General features: G+C 35.4%; 1 protein-coding gene across 1 annotated transcript; it reads left to right on the forward strand.

Annotated features, from left to right (window-relative positions):
• Nucleotides 1–180: 180 nt before the first annotated feature.
• On the forward strand, nt 181–15,473 carry EFHB (EF-hand domain family, member B; the record flags this gene model as incomplete). The annotated part of the gene is made up of 12 exons (XM_010085513.1): nt 181–243; nt 1,139–1,282; nt 3,038–3,218; nt 3,837–3,947; nt 6,162–6,291; nt 6,679–6,762; nt 8,528–8,595; nt 9,991–10,145; nt 10,906–11,113; nt 11,479–11,685; nt 12,190–12,371; nt 15,309–15,473. Coding segments are annotated over 12 exons (1,698 nt in total), but the record flags the coding sequence as incomplete, so codon positions are not given.
• Between the last annotated feature and the right edge of the window lie 847 nt (nt 15,474–16,320).

The raw sequence follows: 16,320 nt of genomic DNA on the forward strand, positions 1-16,320 counted from the left end.
CGGTGGCCACGGAGCTGCTCTCTGCGCCTCTCTCTGGCCGGGGACTCGCCCTGGGCTAAGGAGGAGGCTGGAGGGGGCAGCGTGTGGGGCAGGCTGGCGCATCTCCCTGCGGTCCCCCTTTTGTTCCACCCAAAAATGCGTGTTGCTCAGGTATGCCGTGTGTTTCCACTGTGTTGTTAGGCTGGAAAGCTGTTTCCCATTGGCGATACGGCTGCGAGCTGCCTCACGGAGGTTTTACCCAGGGTGAGTTGGTTTTTTAGACGCTCCTTGTGAAGCCTTTGTAGTAATTTCCCATTAGTGATTGTGCTCTGAGACAGGCCCTAAAAAAAAAATAAAGCAGTTAAACCTTGGTTATTTTTTTCTACATCTCTTCTCTTTAGAAAATACTATTTTTTTTTCAATGTTAGATTTTGTCACATGGGATCATAGAGATTAGCTAGTAGGACTGTAAAAGAATTCAGGCAGTTCTTTTTCATACTGGGTGTTTTGCAAAATTAACCATGCCTGCTTAGATGGGACTAAATAGAACTGTTTTAGATGGTTTTTCTTTAGTAATACAATTATAGTGATTATTATTAGGAATTATTTCTTTCTAGTAGGGCTCCTTCTTCCTTATCAAGGATGCTTCTCAGAACTGTGCTTCCCACAGGCCTTTCCCCATGCCCCCTGAAGACTCAGAGGGTACTGAGACACAAAAGGATCCCTTACATAGCAGCTCTCCCTTTAAATGGGCAGTCGAAGCGGTGGTTAACATAGTTTCTGTAATTGCTTCATTGATTCTGGAATTGTTGTGAATCAGGTTAAAGGTTTCTGAAGTTGATAAATGTAGCATCTAATTTTCATGAAGTATATGTGAAGAAGCTGTTACCCATCTTCAGAGTGGAACCATATAGTTGAAACTTAGCAACTCTCATTACTTCTGTTGTTGGCTTCGTAAAATTTAGGCTGCTCTATGTTGACCTTATGCTCAGAGTACCAGCATCTGCAGGAATGTACGCATCTGTTGCAGCCCTGAAGCACCCTCATATTTTGTTCTTACCTCTCTTGAATCACACTGAAATGCCAGAATTACATTTTCTTTTAATTAATATTGTGTGAATATCTGTTGAAAATTGTTTTTGCTTTGCCTTATATATAGCCCATTACTCCAACTACTGTGCGAAAGTTTCGAAATACAACAAATCCAGGTCCTGGTGTTGAAAGAATATTTTACGGCAGAGCGGGTGATCCTGACATTGCAGCTTACTTGACACATGGCATAGAGTCTCGTGCTTCACTCAGTGTAAGAATGGGACTCGTTTACTTTTGTTTAAGAATGTCCTTAAGAGCAACTGATTTCTTCTTAGTCAGGGATAAAGGTACATACCTGAGTGATTTTCACTGCAGTATTTCAACACTGTTGTAGATTATCTGAATTCTGAAGGTCAGTTCATAGGATTTGATTAGCATGATTGAAGTAGGAAAACACTTGAAGTTCAGTGGCTTTTATCAAATAACTTTTGCAATGACTACTGAATTATTAATTTCATTTCAACTTTTAAGTTAATGAACATCTTCTACCCACTCATTTTGCTGCTTTCTTCTTTACTAAGCACAGAGGTAAAACCTGTTGAGCTCTTAGCAAGAGAACTGCTATCTCAGAAGATGCTTTTAGTTCAGTATAATTATTATGTACTCTTTCTTACCTTTGAGTTGAGACAGATTTTGTTAGCTAAAAAAGTTGTATTTTGGGTATGTCAGACTACTTTGTGTGTATTCTTTACTGCACAAATTATGATTACATGTAATCAACCTCGGAGATCATTGGTGATTTATCACATAATTATTTTTCAAATCTCTAAAAATAACAGTTGTATTAGTAAATACACTTTTATGATGCATTTCATCAGCTGGGCTTGTAAATAGTTTTGAATTTTAAAAATGAAGAAGTTGATGCAAAGAGGAGTTCAGGTTGAAACTATAGTCGTAGTATTAGAGGATGTTGAGTAGGACAGTGGCATATCCAAAATGACAAAAAATATCAGGTTCTTGGTGTCCCTCCTCAGAAGTTTTGTGTTGAAGCGATTGACTTGTTTAGCCTGTGCCATCTGTTGAAGACTGTTTCACTTTGCATTGTTAATTAAATATTAACTGAAGGAAGAATTGGAGTCTTAGTGAGTTCTGTAAATGTAGGTCTGGATCAGTTGTGTTTGCTCCTACTGTTTTCAGTATTTATTTATATAACATTCAATAAGTGTCTAATAATAAATCCTTTCTAGAGTCTCCACTGCTTTGATGGGTAGCCTGAAAAATCAAATTATTTGTGAAGATCAAAATATCCTGTTTTGACATCTTTGAAACTTTTTTTTTTTTTGAGATTTTTGTTTTCCCCCCGAGGTTGGCCCAGTTGTACAAGTAACTTCTGTTGACCCAAGCCCAATGTGTACACTGAGAAAAAAAAAAATAATTGTTGAACCTAGTACTAAGCTTCAAAAACCCTGCTGAAGTAATTTCTCTTGCTATGTCATTTTAGGATGTAATATTAGTGTATATCTTGAAATACTGTCTTTAACTTCTCCATCAGCAGAATTGAGAGTAGCTGTTTAGAGAACAGATAGTCTTAACTGCTAAACAATAGATATTTTTATTCATAAGCACCAGGAGACTTCATTCCAAAAATGTTATAACTATAATTTTCACACTTAAGTTTTGGTCATATTATAATTTGACTAAGAGCAGAAAGGCTGCATTCTGAAATTTTATAAATTAGCAAGTGGAAAAACTCACATAAAAATAAAAAGTTCCGTCTCACAGTATGTATTTTGTTTAGCTGGAGATTTAGCAGAGCATTGATTACTAGTGGTCTTCTTTCAAAATGCAGTTTTGGTTTGCAACTTGTTAGGTAAAATTATTTCATTGTAATTGTGTAAGATCTCATTAGAGCACTAATGGTGAAACTTTTGTTAGTGTGTGTGTGTGAGAGGGTAGCTACGTTGGTGTGTGAATGATTAAAATTTGCTGGTTTTCCTGCCTCTTGTGTCATTTGTGATGTCTTTAGGCAGCTTCATTGATAAATCCACTTCCAAAAAGTTATTTTCAACAAAAAATACAAGACAAAAAAGAAGCAATCTACTTTAGTAATCGTCAAGCTCCCTTGGGCACATCACACGATCAGTCTTCTATGCTACCTAAGGGCTTGGATATAATTAATACTACATTTGGAACCAAAGTGATCCGAGGTAGGAAAATTTAGTGTTAAAACAAATTTCTTCTAAATACAAGGTAATCTACAATTTAATATCTAGCACGTATTCTATGCTTCCAACAATTCCAGCTTAATAGAAGAGTTGTTATTATTATAGCAGTTATTGAAAGGCATAAAATTGTACTTGTATTTTTCAGTTATGATGAACAAACAAGCAACTGAGAACATTTGGTAACTAGTTGGGCTTTTGACTCTGTTCCAGATCTGTCTGTAGATTTCCCTGGAGAATTGTTTGGGTAGCTGGCAACTTACCTTCCTTTTCCCAACTATTTTAATAGGTCTAATGAAAGATAACGCCTTGACCTGTGAATCTTTCCTCCATCGACTGGAGCAAATCACATATGTGTTGACCATGTAACTCTCTTGCAACAGTTATGTTAGTTGCAGTTTCTGTGACTTTATTTTTTTCCCCCTAGTCCCATGTCATTATGCTGTAAGATTCCTGTAGATTGACTAGAAATGTAGTAAGAAGTGTCATTCTTACACAGTATTAGCATCTTCTCTAACAAGATATTGTTTAAAATTAACAACAAAGCGAAAACACCTATCCCCCTTACCTTCCTCAACCATATATTTATTCCTTACTTTACAGATATACCAGCTGGAGAGCTTATAAATCCACCAAAAACTTCTGAGGAAGTGGACAAAGAATCCAGAGAAGGGCATGATCTCTACATTGTGTCACACAATGATTACTATGTGGGTAAGTTCAAAGGTTGATAAGAAACAACATAAAAAGTTCTAATATAAGTAAAGGTACTTGTTCTTCTTTGTGTCTTCAACACATGTTGTATGCTATTTTTTGAGATATAAACTATTTTTACTACAGTATTAGTATAATATAAATTCTTTTTAAAAGTAATGATGTGAAAAATATGCAACTGATAGAGCATGACCTGTTTGTAGAAGTGTAGATCACTTCATGGTGGGTTTATTAGACAGTATAAGAACTTAATGAAGGAGATGGAAGCCTGATTTCTGTTGAGTACTATTTGAAAAGCAAAGTATTTCCAAGAAACTACAAACTCATAGATGCCCTGGTTGCTTATTGAGTTTGCCATTGTTTATGCCATTGAGAGTAATCTCAGGCTTAAAGCCACAGACTGTGAGCTCAACCCATTCCAGTACTTTCGCCTCTGGTTCCTCTCTTTTATCAGGATCCAAACAGAATTTCAGGGCAGCTAGACTTTCTGATGCTGAGCTCAGCATCAAGCTCTAGTTGAAGGAACTTCAGGTTGCTGACTAGCTCTCTGGAATTCCGGTTCCTCAGCCTACAGCATCCTGCCTGTGAGTCTGTCCCGCAGCCTCTGTCTCTGCCCTTCCAGTGGGCTGTGCCTTCACTGCTTCAGCCCCTGGGGGCTGTACTTGTGTGAAGTGGTCTGCTCAGGGATGGTTACCCTTCATCTCATAGGTTTGCACAGGAACAGAGTGACAAATAGCACTCCGAAATGCAATACCTGTATTACTTTTGCAGCCACTTCTGTTTTTCCGAGTTTCATAATTTTCACAGGCTGAGGGACTTACATTACTGCTCTTTAAGATTAGTATAAAAATAAAGTTGCCCATTGTGTTAGTACCTACAGTTTTGTAGGTGTAGGTCAAGCATGTAAGAAACTGCAGTACAGATAATTTCAGTTGTAATACTGTAAATTTTACACGGAGGCAGTTATGTGGAAGTGAAATTACAGTACTGTGTTGTCTCATTGAGAAATTCTACTGCAAGCACTATCGTTACAAATTTATACTATCGGCATAAACTTGTAATTTTATTTCTTGGTTTTTTACTGGAATTATTCTTTATCTGCTTCTGTCTCCTTTATAATTTCTGTCCACAAGGTCATGGAGAAGCCAAGCCAAAACCAGACAGACAGCAAAAAAAGAGTTAACTGTGTGCCCCAGTTTTGAACAATAATATAAAAATTCCATGCTGACATACAGTCAGAGGAAGCCCTTATTAGAAAGCATGCAGCGAATAATAATTTTTGAAAGTTCTAATTACCATTCTTTTCAAAAGATGATTGAAAAGAGCAGGAAAAAACAGAATGGCATTTTTTTCTGTGGGAAGAAATATGTGCTTGCAGCTCACTTACATAGAGTACTTATGTGATATTCTTGCTTGTAAAATGAAGTTTCATATACAAGACTGGAATAATAGATTCATGAACAAGTAAGGTAATACCTTGTTTACAGTGAAGTCAGTGACAAAATTTCCATTGAAGTCAACAATGGAAGAAATCTTTTACTGTGAGGGTGGTGAGGCACCAGAACAGGTTGCCCAGAGAAGCTGTGGATGCCCCATCCCTGGAGGTGTTCAAGGCCAGGCTGGATGAGGCTTTGAGCAACCTGGTCTGGTGGGAGGTGTCCCTGCCCATGGCAGGGGGGTTGGAACCAGATGATCTCTAAGGTCCCTTCCAACCCAAACCATTCTATGATTCTATGAATGTAGCAAGAGTATATCTGAAAGTGCAGCATCTCAACAACTTTTTTTTACTTTTAGCTTTTTTTTTAATTTATTATTTTAACAAATAGTAAATTAAATTATATATAATCTCCACTCTGGTATGGACATTATAAAGTGATTTGTTTGCATGACCCTCGCTACTTAGGCTATCTGGTATTTTTTAATTCATTCTGTTGGGCTTGTCTTTGGTCAGACATAAAAGGACATACAACTGTTTTACCACTGAAGCAGTTTGTGCCTTTTATGTTGCCTTTTATCTTCACTTTTGACAATGAGGTTATTCCTAACTACTTAATAAACATGGCAAATGCAGATTAGTTTTCTTTGATTGAACAGAATTGTTAATTAGTTATTTGCTTTTATTTATTCATTTTTTTGTCTTTAAAAATAAGATACTTAGTACATTTTTCTTCCTGAGGTGTTTTATACAGGTTGAAATGCTTACTTTCTCCACAGGGGAAGCAATAAATAGGAAGTATGACTCGCCAAACTTCAGCAAGTCTTTTGTTTATGGAATAGAAACTCCTCACTTTGAAGATGGGCGAAATGTATCCAAATCCTTAAACTGGCTCTGTGATCTGCAATCGTAAGTTGCAATGAATTAACTAGTTAATTAGTGGTGTGAGTTCTCAAGAAGAGTGTTCATATTGGAAGATAATTTTACATCTCAAAATCCCATCCTTAGCTATATTGAACTGAATAGAAAATGCAAGGAGTAATTTTCAGAGTAGTTTGTCCAAAATCAGTTCTACCATAGTATAACAGCACTTGGCATGTATTTAGCATGACATAAAGACATCTTTGATTTTAAATAGATTTTTAAATAAGATTTTTCAATTACTAAATTTGTGTTTGTCTTGCAGAGGAGTTGTTGTTTCCTTCTAACATATAATAATATTTTTTCATATTATTGAAAAATTATTCAATATTGTTAAAGAAATATATGTGTGAGAGTTCTTTTCATGATTTGTAGGAAGAGAGCAGCAAAAATCGTATCAAAACAAAGTGATGATTTCAAGGAAAAATTTCAGCCTCAGCTTGGAAAAGTCCTTGATCCGTACGTAAGCAAAGATACCTTCCAAAACCAAAATTCACTCATGTTTACCAGGTCTCCAATGTATTTTTCTGTCTTGGGTAAAAATTATAACTGTGCATTACTCAATTACAGAAAGGGACTTTCTACTTGCCCTAATTAGGCTGATAAGTATGCAAGTTTCTAATGAGGGCTGTATTCTATCTATGTGGTGAAGGTAAATCTTACTGCTTAAATAATCTATATCTGAATTGATCCAATTTGCACCAAGCAAATTACAAGCACACTGTTTTTTCCTGTCATTTGCAGTTAGGAAGGTTTGAAAGAACTGAAATGTCTCACCTATTGTTCGGGGATTACACATTTTACTTTGATGCTATTTTTTGTCATCTTTGTTACGTCACCTGTATCCTTACTTTGTTAGTTCATTGGAAAAGGATGTGGAACTAAAGTGTTATTATCTAGCAGCATGTATCAATCTCAATTGAATCATTACGATGCTTCATAAATGTCAGGTGATCTGGAACAGCTTTTTAATTTCACAAAACAGTGCTTATGAAGATCTACAGTAGTTCTAAGGTACAGTGTGGTCGGGATCCCACTGTGCTACAAATCTAGGATTCCTGAATGTATACAAAGACTGCCTTTGCAGATGCTCTAGATTTCTGCAAAATTCTATCTGAAGACTTGCAAACAACATTATTGACTTTGGCAGCAAAATTTAATTTTAAGCTCAAGATCATGGGTTTAAGTGACTCTGGAGAACTATGCCCGTAGCAGCTATAGGGAGTGAACACAAATGTGAGCCAGTTTCTCCTCTCCCTTTCACTGTGTCCTAGCTTACTGTGACATAGACCTGGAATGTGAGCAAGATGAGACAGTATGATCAGTCAGGGAATATGGGTTGCAGTGTAAGCTGAAACCCAGCACTAACAATCCAAGACAGATACAAGGTAACCTAATTTTACTTAGTGAATTTTACACCAGCCACATCCTATGTGTAATATGAAAATGATGAAAGGAAAATGCACATAGCAGTTTTCAGCTTACATTGCTTCCATCTCTCAGGGGGTTTTTTTACTTGTTTGGTATTTTAGAACAAAGTGCTGATTCTCTTTTCCATTTTGATGGAGATTTCTGATTCATGTAACAGTTCTAATCATCAAACATAGAGATAAAATGAACATTGCATCTTTTTCAAATTAAGAAATAAACAGTTTAATGTCACCAGCAGCATCTTAATTTTCTGGTAAATAAAACTGGGCCAAGTTTTTCAGGTGGATATTGGCTTGGATGCTGTTTTTGTTAGACACAAAATTGCATGTGAAAAAGCATGTGAGATGTGATTCAATTTTTCTACTTTAGCCAAAAGTAGTAGTTATTTTGAGACATTGTTTCAGCTGGAGATCTGGTTTGTCCTTAACATTCCTTTTATTTGACTAGTATGTTCTAAGGACTTTTCTCACTCTTTTCTGTCACTGTCTTAGAAAAAAAAATATTTTAGCATAGAGTGCTTTTTCTTTTAATGAGGATTACTGTTCAAAGGTTTAATGTTTACATTTGGTTGCATTATATTGCGAACAGCAAATGTTCTAAACAGGTTTATGAAGGGATGCTTTTCTGGAATGGTAACTTCAAAGTAAAATACTGATAAATTTCAGATGAACTATGTGTATCATCCCTAATTATATAAGAGATGATCACATTTTTGTTTTTATAATACCATAGGCTTTATTTTGGCTATTAATGAACTATTTGACAATTAACAAAAAAATGTGCTTATTGACAGTATAGCAGAAACTATGAATGTTCCCCCAGGCCATACGTTTGGAATGTTACTCCGTCCAGATGAATATGGTAAGTTCAGGGGAAGAATAAAATTTTATCTTGTTGATGAAATTATGCTGAAGGAATTACTGTTGGTTGTGTAGTATATAATTTTCCTAAAATCTTAGAGGCAAGATACAAAAACGTAGCAGTGACACTAAATTTTTGGAGGGAAAATTTGAGAAGAATTGAAATTGCTAGTGGAAAAAAAATGAATGCCAGAAATAAGCTTCAATTTTTGGCTGTTCATGGGGGTTTTTGTGGCTGGTTCTTTTTAAAGCCTCTGTATCTGAATGTAAACAAAATGGGAAATGGCAGAAAACTCATATTGACATCTGAGTGACAAAGTTAAAATGGCTATTTAAATCAATTATGTCATTAATCTCAATGTTTTTTCCAGCACTTCTATAAAAAGAGTAAAAGTAACAAGCAATAAATAAGAATCATAAGAAGTTTTTGAAGGTAGCAGAGAGACAGAAAACCAAATGAATATAAAAAATTATTAATTTTAATTATGACAACATTTTGAAAGCTAATCAACTCAAATAGTCAATGTTGGGATTGATGGTGTTTTAATGTTATGCTAAATGGCTAGGGAATACAGTGAATAGTTAGGCAGCAAAAAATATAAGTGGCTCAAAGTTATTTAATTAGTCAAGACCAGAGAAGGCTTGTTCAAATTCTGCATAAACTTTTATCCATGCTTTACTATGTAGAGTAGTAAAGTTAAATACTTTAAATTTGTAGGTATGCTTGCTCTGTAAGGAACAGCAGAAGCAACTGAGCAAGAAAATTCATTATTAACAAGTAGAAAATAATGCATGTACATTGCTGTTAGAAATGGATTAGGTGAGCTACTGCTATTTGTTGTTATTGTATTGTGAATGAACTTCTTGCACTTTAGAAAGTGACTTTGGTGTCTTGGGGATTTGGATGAAGACTGTAGCTCAGCGTGCCAAAGTTTTTAAGAATACTAATAAAATTAGGATATGTAGAAAATGGGAAGAGTAACACAAAAATAGTACATTGTCTTTCTAGAAATCAACGGTATATAATTATCTGAAATATTACATTGACTTTTCTGATGATTCTTGTAAGTATCCTGGAATTAATATGTTCTTTTGCTCTCAACTATCTGGACATCAAGTAACTCTTACTGCTGTCAGAAGCTTTTGGAAGCAGAGGATGGATTTGTGAAGCTATATTAAGATGTTTCAAAATTTTTGATATTAACTGCATGCAAGTAGAGAAATCATCATATGGACCATTTGATCTTTTAATAAAATGGCCATATCAGATGTTCAGCAGTGCTGAAAACCGGCATCTCAAAACTGAAAGTCGTCTTTTCCTTTAAGCCATTAAAAAAAAAAAAAAGTCTGTTTTCTGTATATGCACAACTAATTGAGAAAGTGATTATTTTTATAGGAGTTGGTGATCATCTTCACTGCCGGGTTCCACGTGAGTTCCTCCGTGGTAAAGACAGAGAGCGAGCTGTCCTTACTGCAGTTCGGCAAATTCTGAAAAAAGCTAACTTTGAGAATTTTGACGTGTTACTAGAAGCATTCAGGCATTACGATAAGGTTAGTGCTTTGAAAAATATAAATGTAAAGGAGTGTGTGACAGCTCCTGTGCTGTGAGGAAACACAAGCATAGCAAGGCAAATATAGACAAAGACTATAAAGACAATGTAATTTCTTAGTTATTGTATGTTTAATATACTGTGATATGCTATGGAATTAAACACAACAGTGTTTGGAGCCTTTCACAACAGTATTTGGAGTACCCAAGTTAACAGCAATCAAGAAACATGTGAGCAGGAATAATCTCTGCATTTTTTGCTCTTCACAATTTAGTATTCTTAAATACAGTTGAAGGGATTATGTTCATATTTTCTTCTAAACTGTACTTTTTGACTGAGTCACCAAGCATCAGAATTTCATATATTTTCTTTTTTTCTCTCTGGAAAAAAAATATAATTGACATTTCATATGTAACCTTAGTTGTAACACTGATGCCTTACTTTCAAAGGAAATCTTGTCTTTGCCTCAACATTTATGATTAGATTGTTATCTTGTCACAATACCCTGTCACACTGACTTTCTTTTTATCTCAAATCACTGTGTTACTACTTGAAAATTATTTATTGACACTTTTGTATTCAGATTTTTAATTTCTAGATCACTCAGGGTTTCTTTTTGTACTCAGCAATGTTACTCTTCTAAAATGAAGTGTGTGTGCCTGGTGCTATATATCTCACTCTGTATCGGTATATATAAACATGTTCCTTTTGGTGGAGCCTTTTTATAATGGCTGTTATAACAACTGTTTTATTTATAATAGAATGGTGATGGAATGATAGACAAGGACGACCTGCGAAAGTCCTGTTTGCAGCTTAATCTGAATCTAGATGATGAGCTCCTGGATTCCTTATTTGACTATTGTGATTTGGATAAAGATGGTCAGATCAATCACCTGGAGTTTGCAAATTTTCTTAACTGGAAAGACAAAATGTCTGTTAAAGAGTTTGAAGAAAAAATAATTACAAAAGGTAGATGACAATGCTGGGAAATTGTGGAGATGATCTTGTTCAGCTGTTGAAAGGAGAGTTCTGGTGTAGGCTAGGTGCTCCTTTAGAAGGGTGGGATTTAGAGACTGCATTTAGCCCTTGCCTGCCACCAGCAGAGCCTCTGATACAAATGTATTTCAGAACCCTGGAGTTCTGTGTTGCATGTTGAGGATGTCCCATAGATCAGGAGAAAGTAAAAAATCTCATGGAATCATTATCAGATATGCAGATTAATTATCTTATGTTATGTACTTTATAGTTTTTCAAGGATTCAAGCAATGTTTTTTACTTCTAGTCTATAATGTGCTGATAATAAACCCTGTCTGTACCATAACTTTTGTTTTTAGGGAAAAAACGAGATGCTCCTGTTCTGCCTGAAGACACAAAGACAAATGATGAGACACTGCTGAAGCAGGAAGTTCTTGTGTTAAAAGAACCGGGAAACTCAGAAGAGACACTAAAAACACTTACAAGATCAACAGATCGTGTATTTACGAATTATCAAACAACTTCTTCTCAGTATAATGCTGTAGTAGGTGGTCTCCCAACAACCTGTAAGTACAGTGGATTGTACTTCTCACTTCTGAGCATTATTTAAGACAAAATCAGGAACAAGCTTAAAAAGTATTGCTACAGGTTCTACGAGTGTACAATAGTGAATTAATTTATCTAAATGGAATTTGTTCAGGATTGTGGCTTGGAAGTAGGCATGGCTTGGATGTTTTGCGTGGTTAATCCACTCAAAACATGTAAATTAATCCAAATGTTTTTGAGAAATTATGCTAGTAATTTTAGGAGAATAATATCTTCTTGGAATCACCTAGAAATGCTTTTAGCTGGAAGTACTGGATAAGTACTAGAATACCTTTCCTGTTGTCATGCTTCATGATGTAGCTGAAGCTAGAAATTCTAGAAATATGAAAAAGAGAGGGGGGAATAAAGTTATATAAATTCTTATTGAACCTATTTGTTCTCATTTCACACAAAATGTTCTATCCTTTCTGGCACTATCTTTACACACAGGCTTTTCCATGCTACCTGTTGATTGATTTCCACAGGTTATCCTGTATGTGGTGTTCCAACTATTCGTTCAGATATTCCTGCTCCTCAAATTCGCTGCATCAGTGACAGAACTAATTATGGTGATCAGGCCAATATTTATGCGTTATTAACCCCTTCTGTCTTCAGTCAAAAGGGAGTATATGAAAGAGACCTCTTTAAAACAAGACCAAAGGCAGAGGTATAGTGCATTTCTTCACAATATTTTTCCAAGATAAATGTACCTTAAGCCATGTGGGAGTGGAAAGTTATATTAGCAAATAATCAGGTTGTAAAATTCATTGTTGCAACGTTACCATCTTTCTTTACATCCATTCAGCTATCTGAAAAATATGTACTCTTCACATTAAAAATTATTCACGAAGGTGGTAGATATTAATTTTATTGAGATCCAGCTTCAATAAGTAATAAAAGGAAATATGTCAGATTGTTGCTACTCTGTCAAATGAGGCTTGGTAATTAATCTAGGGCTTAAGAGTCCGTGACTCATCATTTCTGCAACGTGAGAAGAGCAAAGCAGTTGTGAAATTTCCATCCTTGCACATATTCAAATTTCTGAGCAAGGTCCCAAGCAACATAGTTTAATGGTAAAGTTAGCCCTGCTTTGATTGTGTGGTTGGATGGATATCTCCAGAGATCACTTCCAACACAAGTTCTTCTATGATTCTATGAGCAGATGCCTTAAAAAGCCCCACAAGAGGATTTTTACAGGTATGTAAGATTAGTTTCTATCACAGGGGGATGTTCAGTGGAAAATTTCACCCAAGGTGTCTCTCCTCAAACAAACTTGCAGATTTTTGTTAATAGCAAGTTCAGCAAACTGCTTGAATATACCTTTTAAGTGCTCTGCTGAGTCACAGTTGTAGGCTCAGATCTATAAAGGGCTTGTACAGTGGTAGAGGATATAGGGAATCGCACACCAGTGCTGTGCCAACTCATATTTCTGAAGAGAAAGATAGGACATGAGAATGTAAGGACTTGCTTGGGGACTCTATAATTTTTCTATCTGATATCTCTGGGGGTTACTACCACTCTGTTATTTCAGCTGAGTTCCTCCTGCATAAATACTAAAACCACTTTGCTTCTTTTTCATTATTGTTTACTCTTTTGCTTCTACATTTGTATGCATTTTCTACTGAAAAAAATATTAAGAGAACTTAATTACCTGAAATACAATTTATGAGACCATTGTAACAAAATGTGAAATTCCAATCTGAAATGAAAAAAGAAGCCTTGACAACCTCTCCCTCTCTACTAGTTGTTATATTAAATATTCAGTCACATTTGAAAGTGAATCTGGAACTTGAGTATATATTTTATAGAAAATATTGCTAATTAGTGTCTGGGGATGTAAAGCATGTGTTGTCATGTTCTATACATATCCATAAATGGCTTGTCAGAATGTTGTGTACATGAGTATTTACCATTTTATAATCTAGCTCTGAAGCAGGAATTCCGTGTGTGCATAATGTAGCTCACAGTAAATAGAATTCATGCTTCACTGAGAAGGCCATTATACCTGTCAAGCACTAGACAGAACTCTTCTCTGAAGTTATAATGTGGCCCGAGATGCCATGCTCCATTGTAGACTATACAGGCTACAGTACAGAACCACCTCTGAGTGTGTTAAGTCACCCTATGTTCATGAAATAGTCTGTTGATAGTCTTTGATTTATTTTGATATGGAGCATTAATATTTTCAAACATGTAATAGCTAATGAAATTATTATAAAAAAGCCCAGAGTCATTTAATACTACCAGTTTTTGTATAGGCCTGTAGAAATGAGTGTGAATTCTGACTATAAAGCAGTTTCATGTTACAAAAGAACAAAATAGTTGTAGGTCCTGCTGTTTTTTTCACTGGAATTTGTCCTAGTCCATTGCAGAGAATAGAAGTTGTTATGTAACTGAGTAATAGTGTGTAATTTATATCCAATGTGATCATGTTGATAATAGGTAAGGGTCAGTTTAAGCCCATCTGCACACTTGACAGTCTGTGGTTTAGTCAGTGATTATTTTGTGGCTATTGATGAGCCAGTACAGAGTTGTATTTTAATATGGTGAAGCAAAGTTATGAGAACATGTAGTCCTTTATGGTCCCTGCAGTGGTATCCTGTAATGGGATATTGCTTTTAGTTTAACTTTTAAATTTCACTAGCTTCTTGAAGACATTAGGTCGAATCTGGTTTGTTTTTCTCATGAGTAATATTGATTTAACTGAAACAACACGCATGCTTAAAGAAACAAAATTTAGTCCATGTTTTCCTCCTGTAATTTCAGCTGGTATAAACTGTCATAGATTTATTGGCTAAGATGAAGCTGCAGATTTGCTGTACTGTGTATCAGGCCTATATTTATACAAAAGACAGTTTTAGAGAAAAATGACAAACAAGGTTGTTTTGACTGTGTTTAAGGTCTTTATCAAAACACACATAAAATCTTCAGAGCACACATGTAACATGTATGCGCGCGCGCACACGACACAATTTGTAAAGCCAAATGTTTGCTAATACTAACACAAGCACAAGTCATGTCAATGTTCCTTAAAGCCACCTTACTCTAATGAGTCAACAGGTCAGTGTACTGAGGCATGTAGCAGGAAGCATTCAAGTGAGAAAATATGGGAAAAAAATATTTCTGGTGAATTACTTTGGTGTAAAATTGTAGCAAGACCCAAAGCTGATGTGAACCATTTCCTTTTAGTCGCCTTACCCATTTATCTGTACCAGCTGAAGATCTTGCATATAGTATTCTTGCTGTGAAATGCAAACAGTAATATAATCTGTTTTATGTCGATACCTGCAAACAGTACAATGGATAAACAGGACTTGACTTAGGGCTCCTAAAAAATGTTTACTTTTGCCTGAATCTTCTGTGTTTGATTTTTTCTAATGTTGAAGTTGCATCAACATTACTTTATTAACTAAAGACAATTTTGTACATCACAGCTTTCATCCCAATAAGATTCACATTTACTTAAACAGAAACTTATTTGGTTAGGATTGCAGGATGTGGTCTGTAGCTTTTATTTAAGAGTGGGAAGGTACTCTTTGGCAAATAGAGATTGCTAATATATGTAAAAGCCAGACTCTATATAAAGAATTGCATTGTTTTGTAGATTGCACAAATTCTCCACAACATTGGCGTGGACATTTCAGATGAAAAGTTTGACAAAATATGGAAGCAAGCCTGTATGAAACATCAGAGAGAAGAGGTTTGTGTAGAAAGCATTAGGAATGTACTGGATGAGATACATGGATCACACACAAGAACCAGTTGCTAATTCTAGTCTTTGGGCATTGCATTTATTTAAATTGACATCAGTCATAATTCTGATGCTGAATAAAATAAACATTTTCAATAACCTGTCTTTACAGAACTGGAATTGACTGTTTTCTTTCTGAATAGTGAGTTCACCACATATATGTTAATCTTACTGCTATCATTGCAGTTAGTAGGAACTGATATCCATAGGAATAAAAGAGGGTACAGCATGTTTGTAAATAGGATGCAAATGTTTATCTTATATTCTTTATCTTCTTTGCAGTGTTTCTAAGCCTAAATAATGATACTTTGACCATGCATATATTTTGCATTTTTGAATTTATTTTTTTCCCTTACAAACTGAAGGACACTTTTGAAAGTACTTAAGATACATGTTTCAGATATGCAAGACCTCTTAAAGATTATTATCATAGAATGGCATCTTGCCTTGCTTCTAATGTTCCATAATTTCTTGTCAATGAAATGGTAGCTAAAAGAGATCTGGTTCTGGTAAGTTATTTGACATGTTTAAAAATTTGTGTAAGAAAGTGCTTTACAGTAAGATACTGAGGAAACTACATAGTCATGGGTGTGGGATCTAAAGTGTTGTCATGAAATAAACTCTGTAAGAACCAATTGATTAAGAAGTGCAAAAATAAATGCCCAATTGTGTGGCAGAGGGCTCATATTCGTTATGCTTATTGCTATTAGGTAGTAGTATTCAGCTTCCACAAACAAGAAAAAAGAATGGATATTTAGATGTGTATGTGCACTTTACATAAAAACACAGGCTAGGTAGTCAGAAAAGTTTGGGATGGCTTTCAGAGAGCTAGCTAGTCACCTGTGACCAATGCAATTTCTTGGAA

This window comes from Pterocles gutturalis, unplaced genomic scaffold (genome assembly GCF_000699245.1).
Source record: "Pterocles gutturalis isolate BGI_N339 unplaced genomic scaffold, ASM69924v1 scaffold9260, whole genome shotgun sequence".
Classification (NCBI taxonomy): domain Eukaryota; kingdom Metazoa; phylum Chordata; class Aves; order Pterocliformes; family Pteroclidae; genus Pterocles; species Pterocles gutturalis.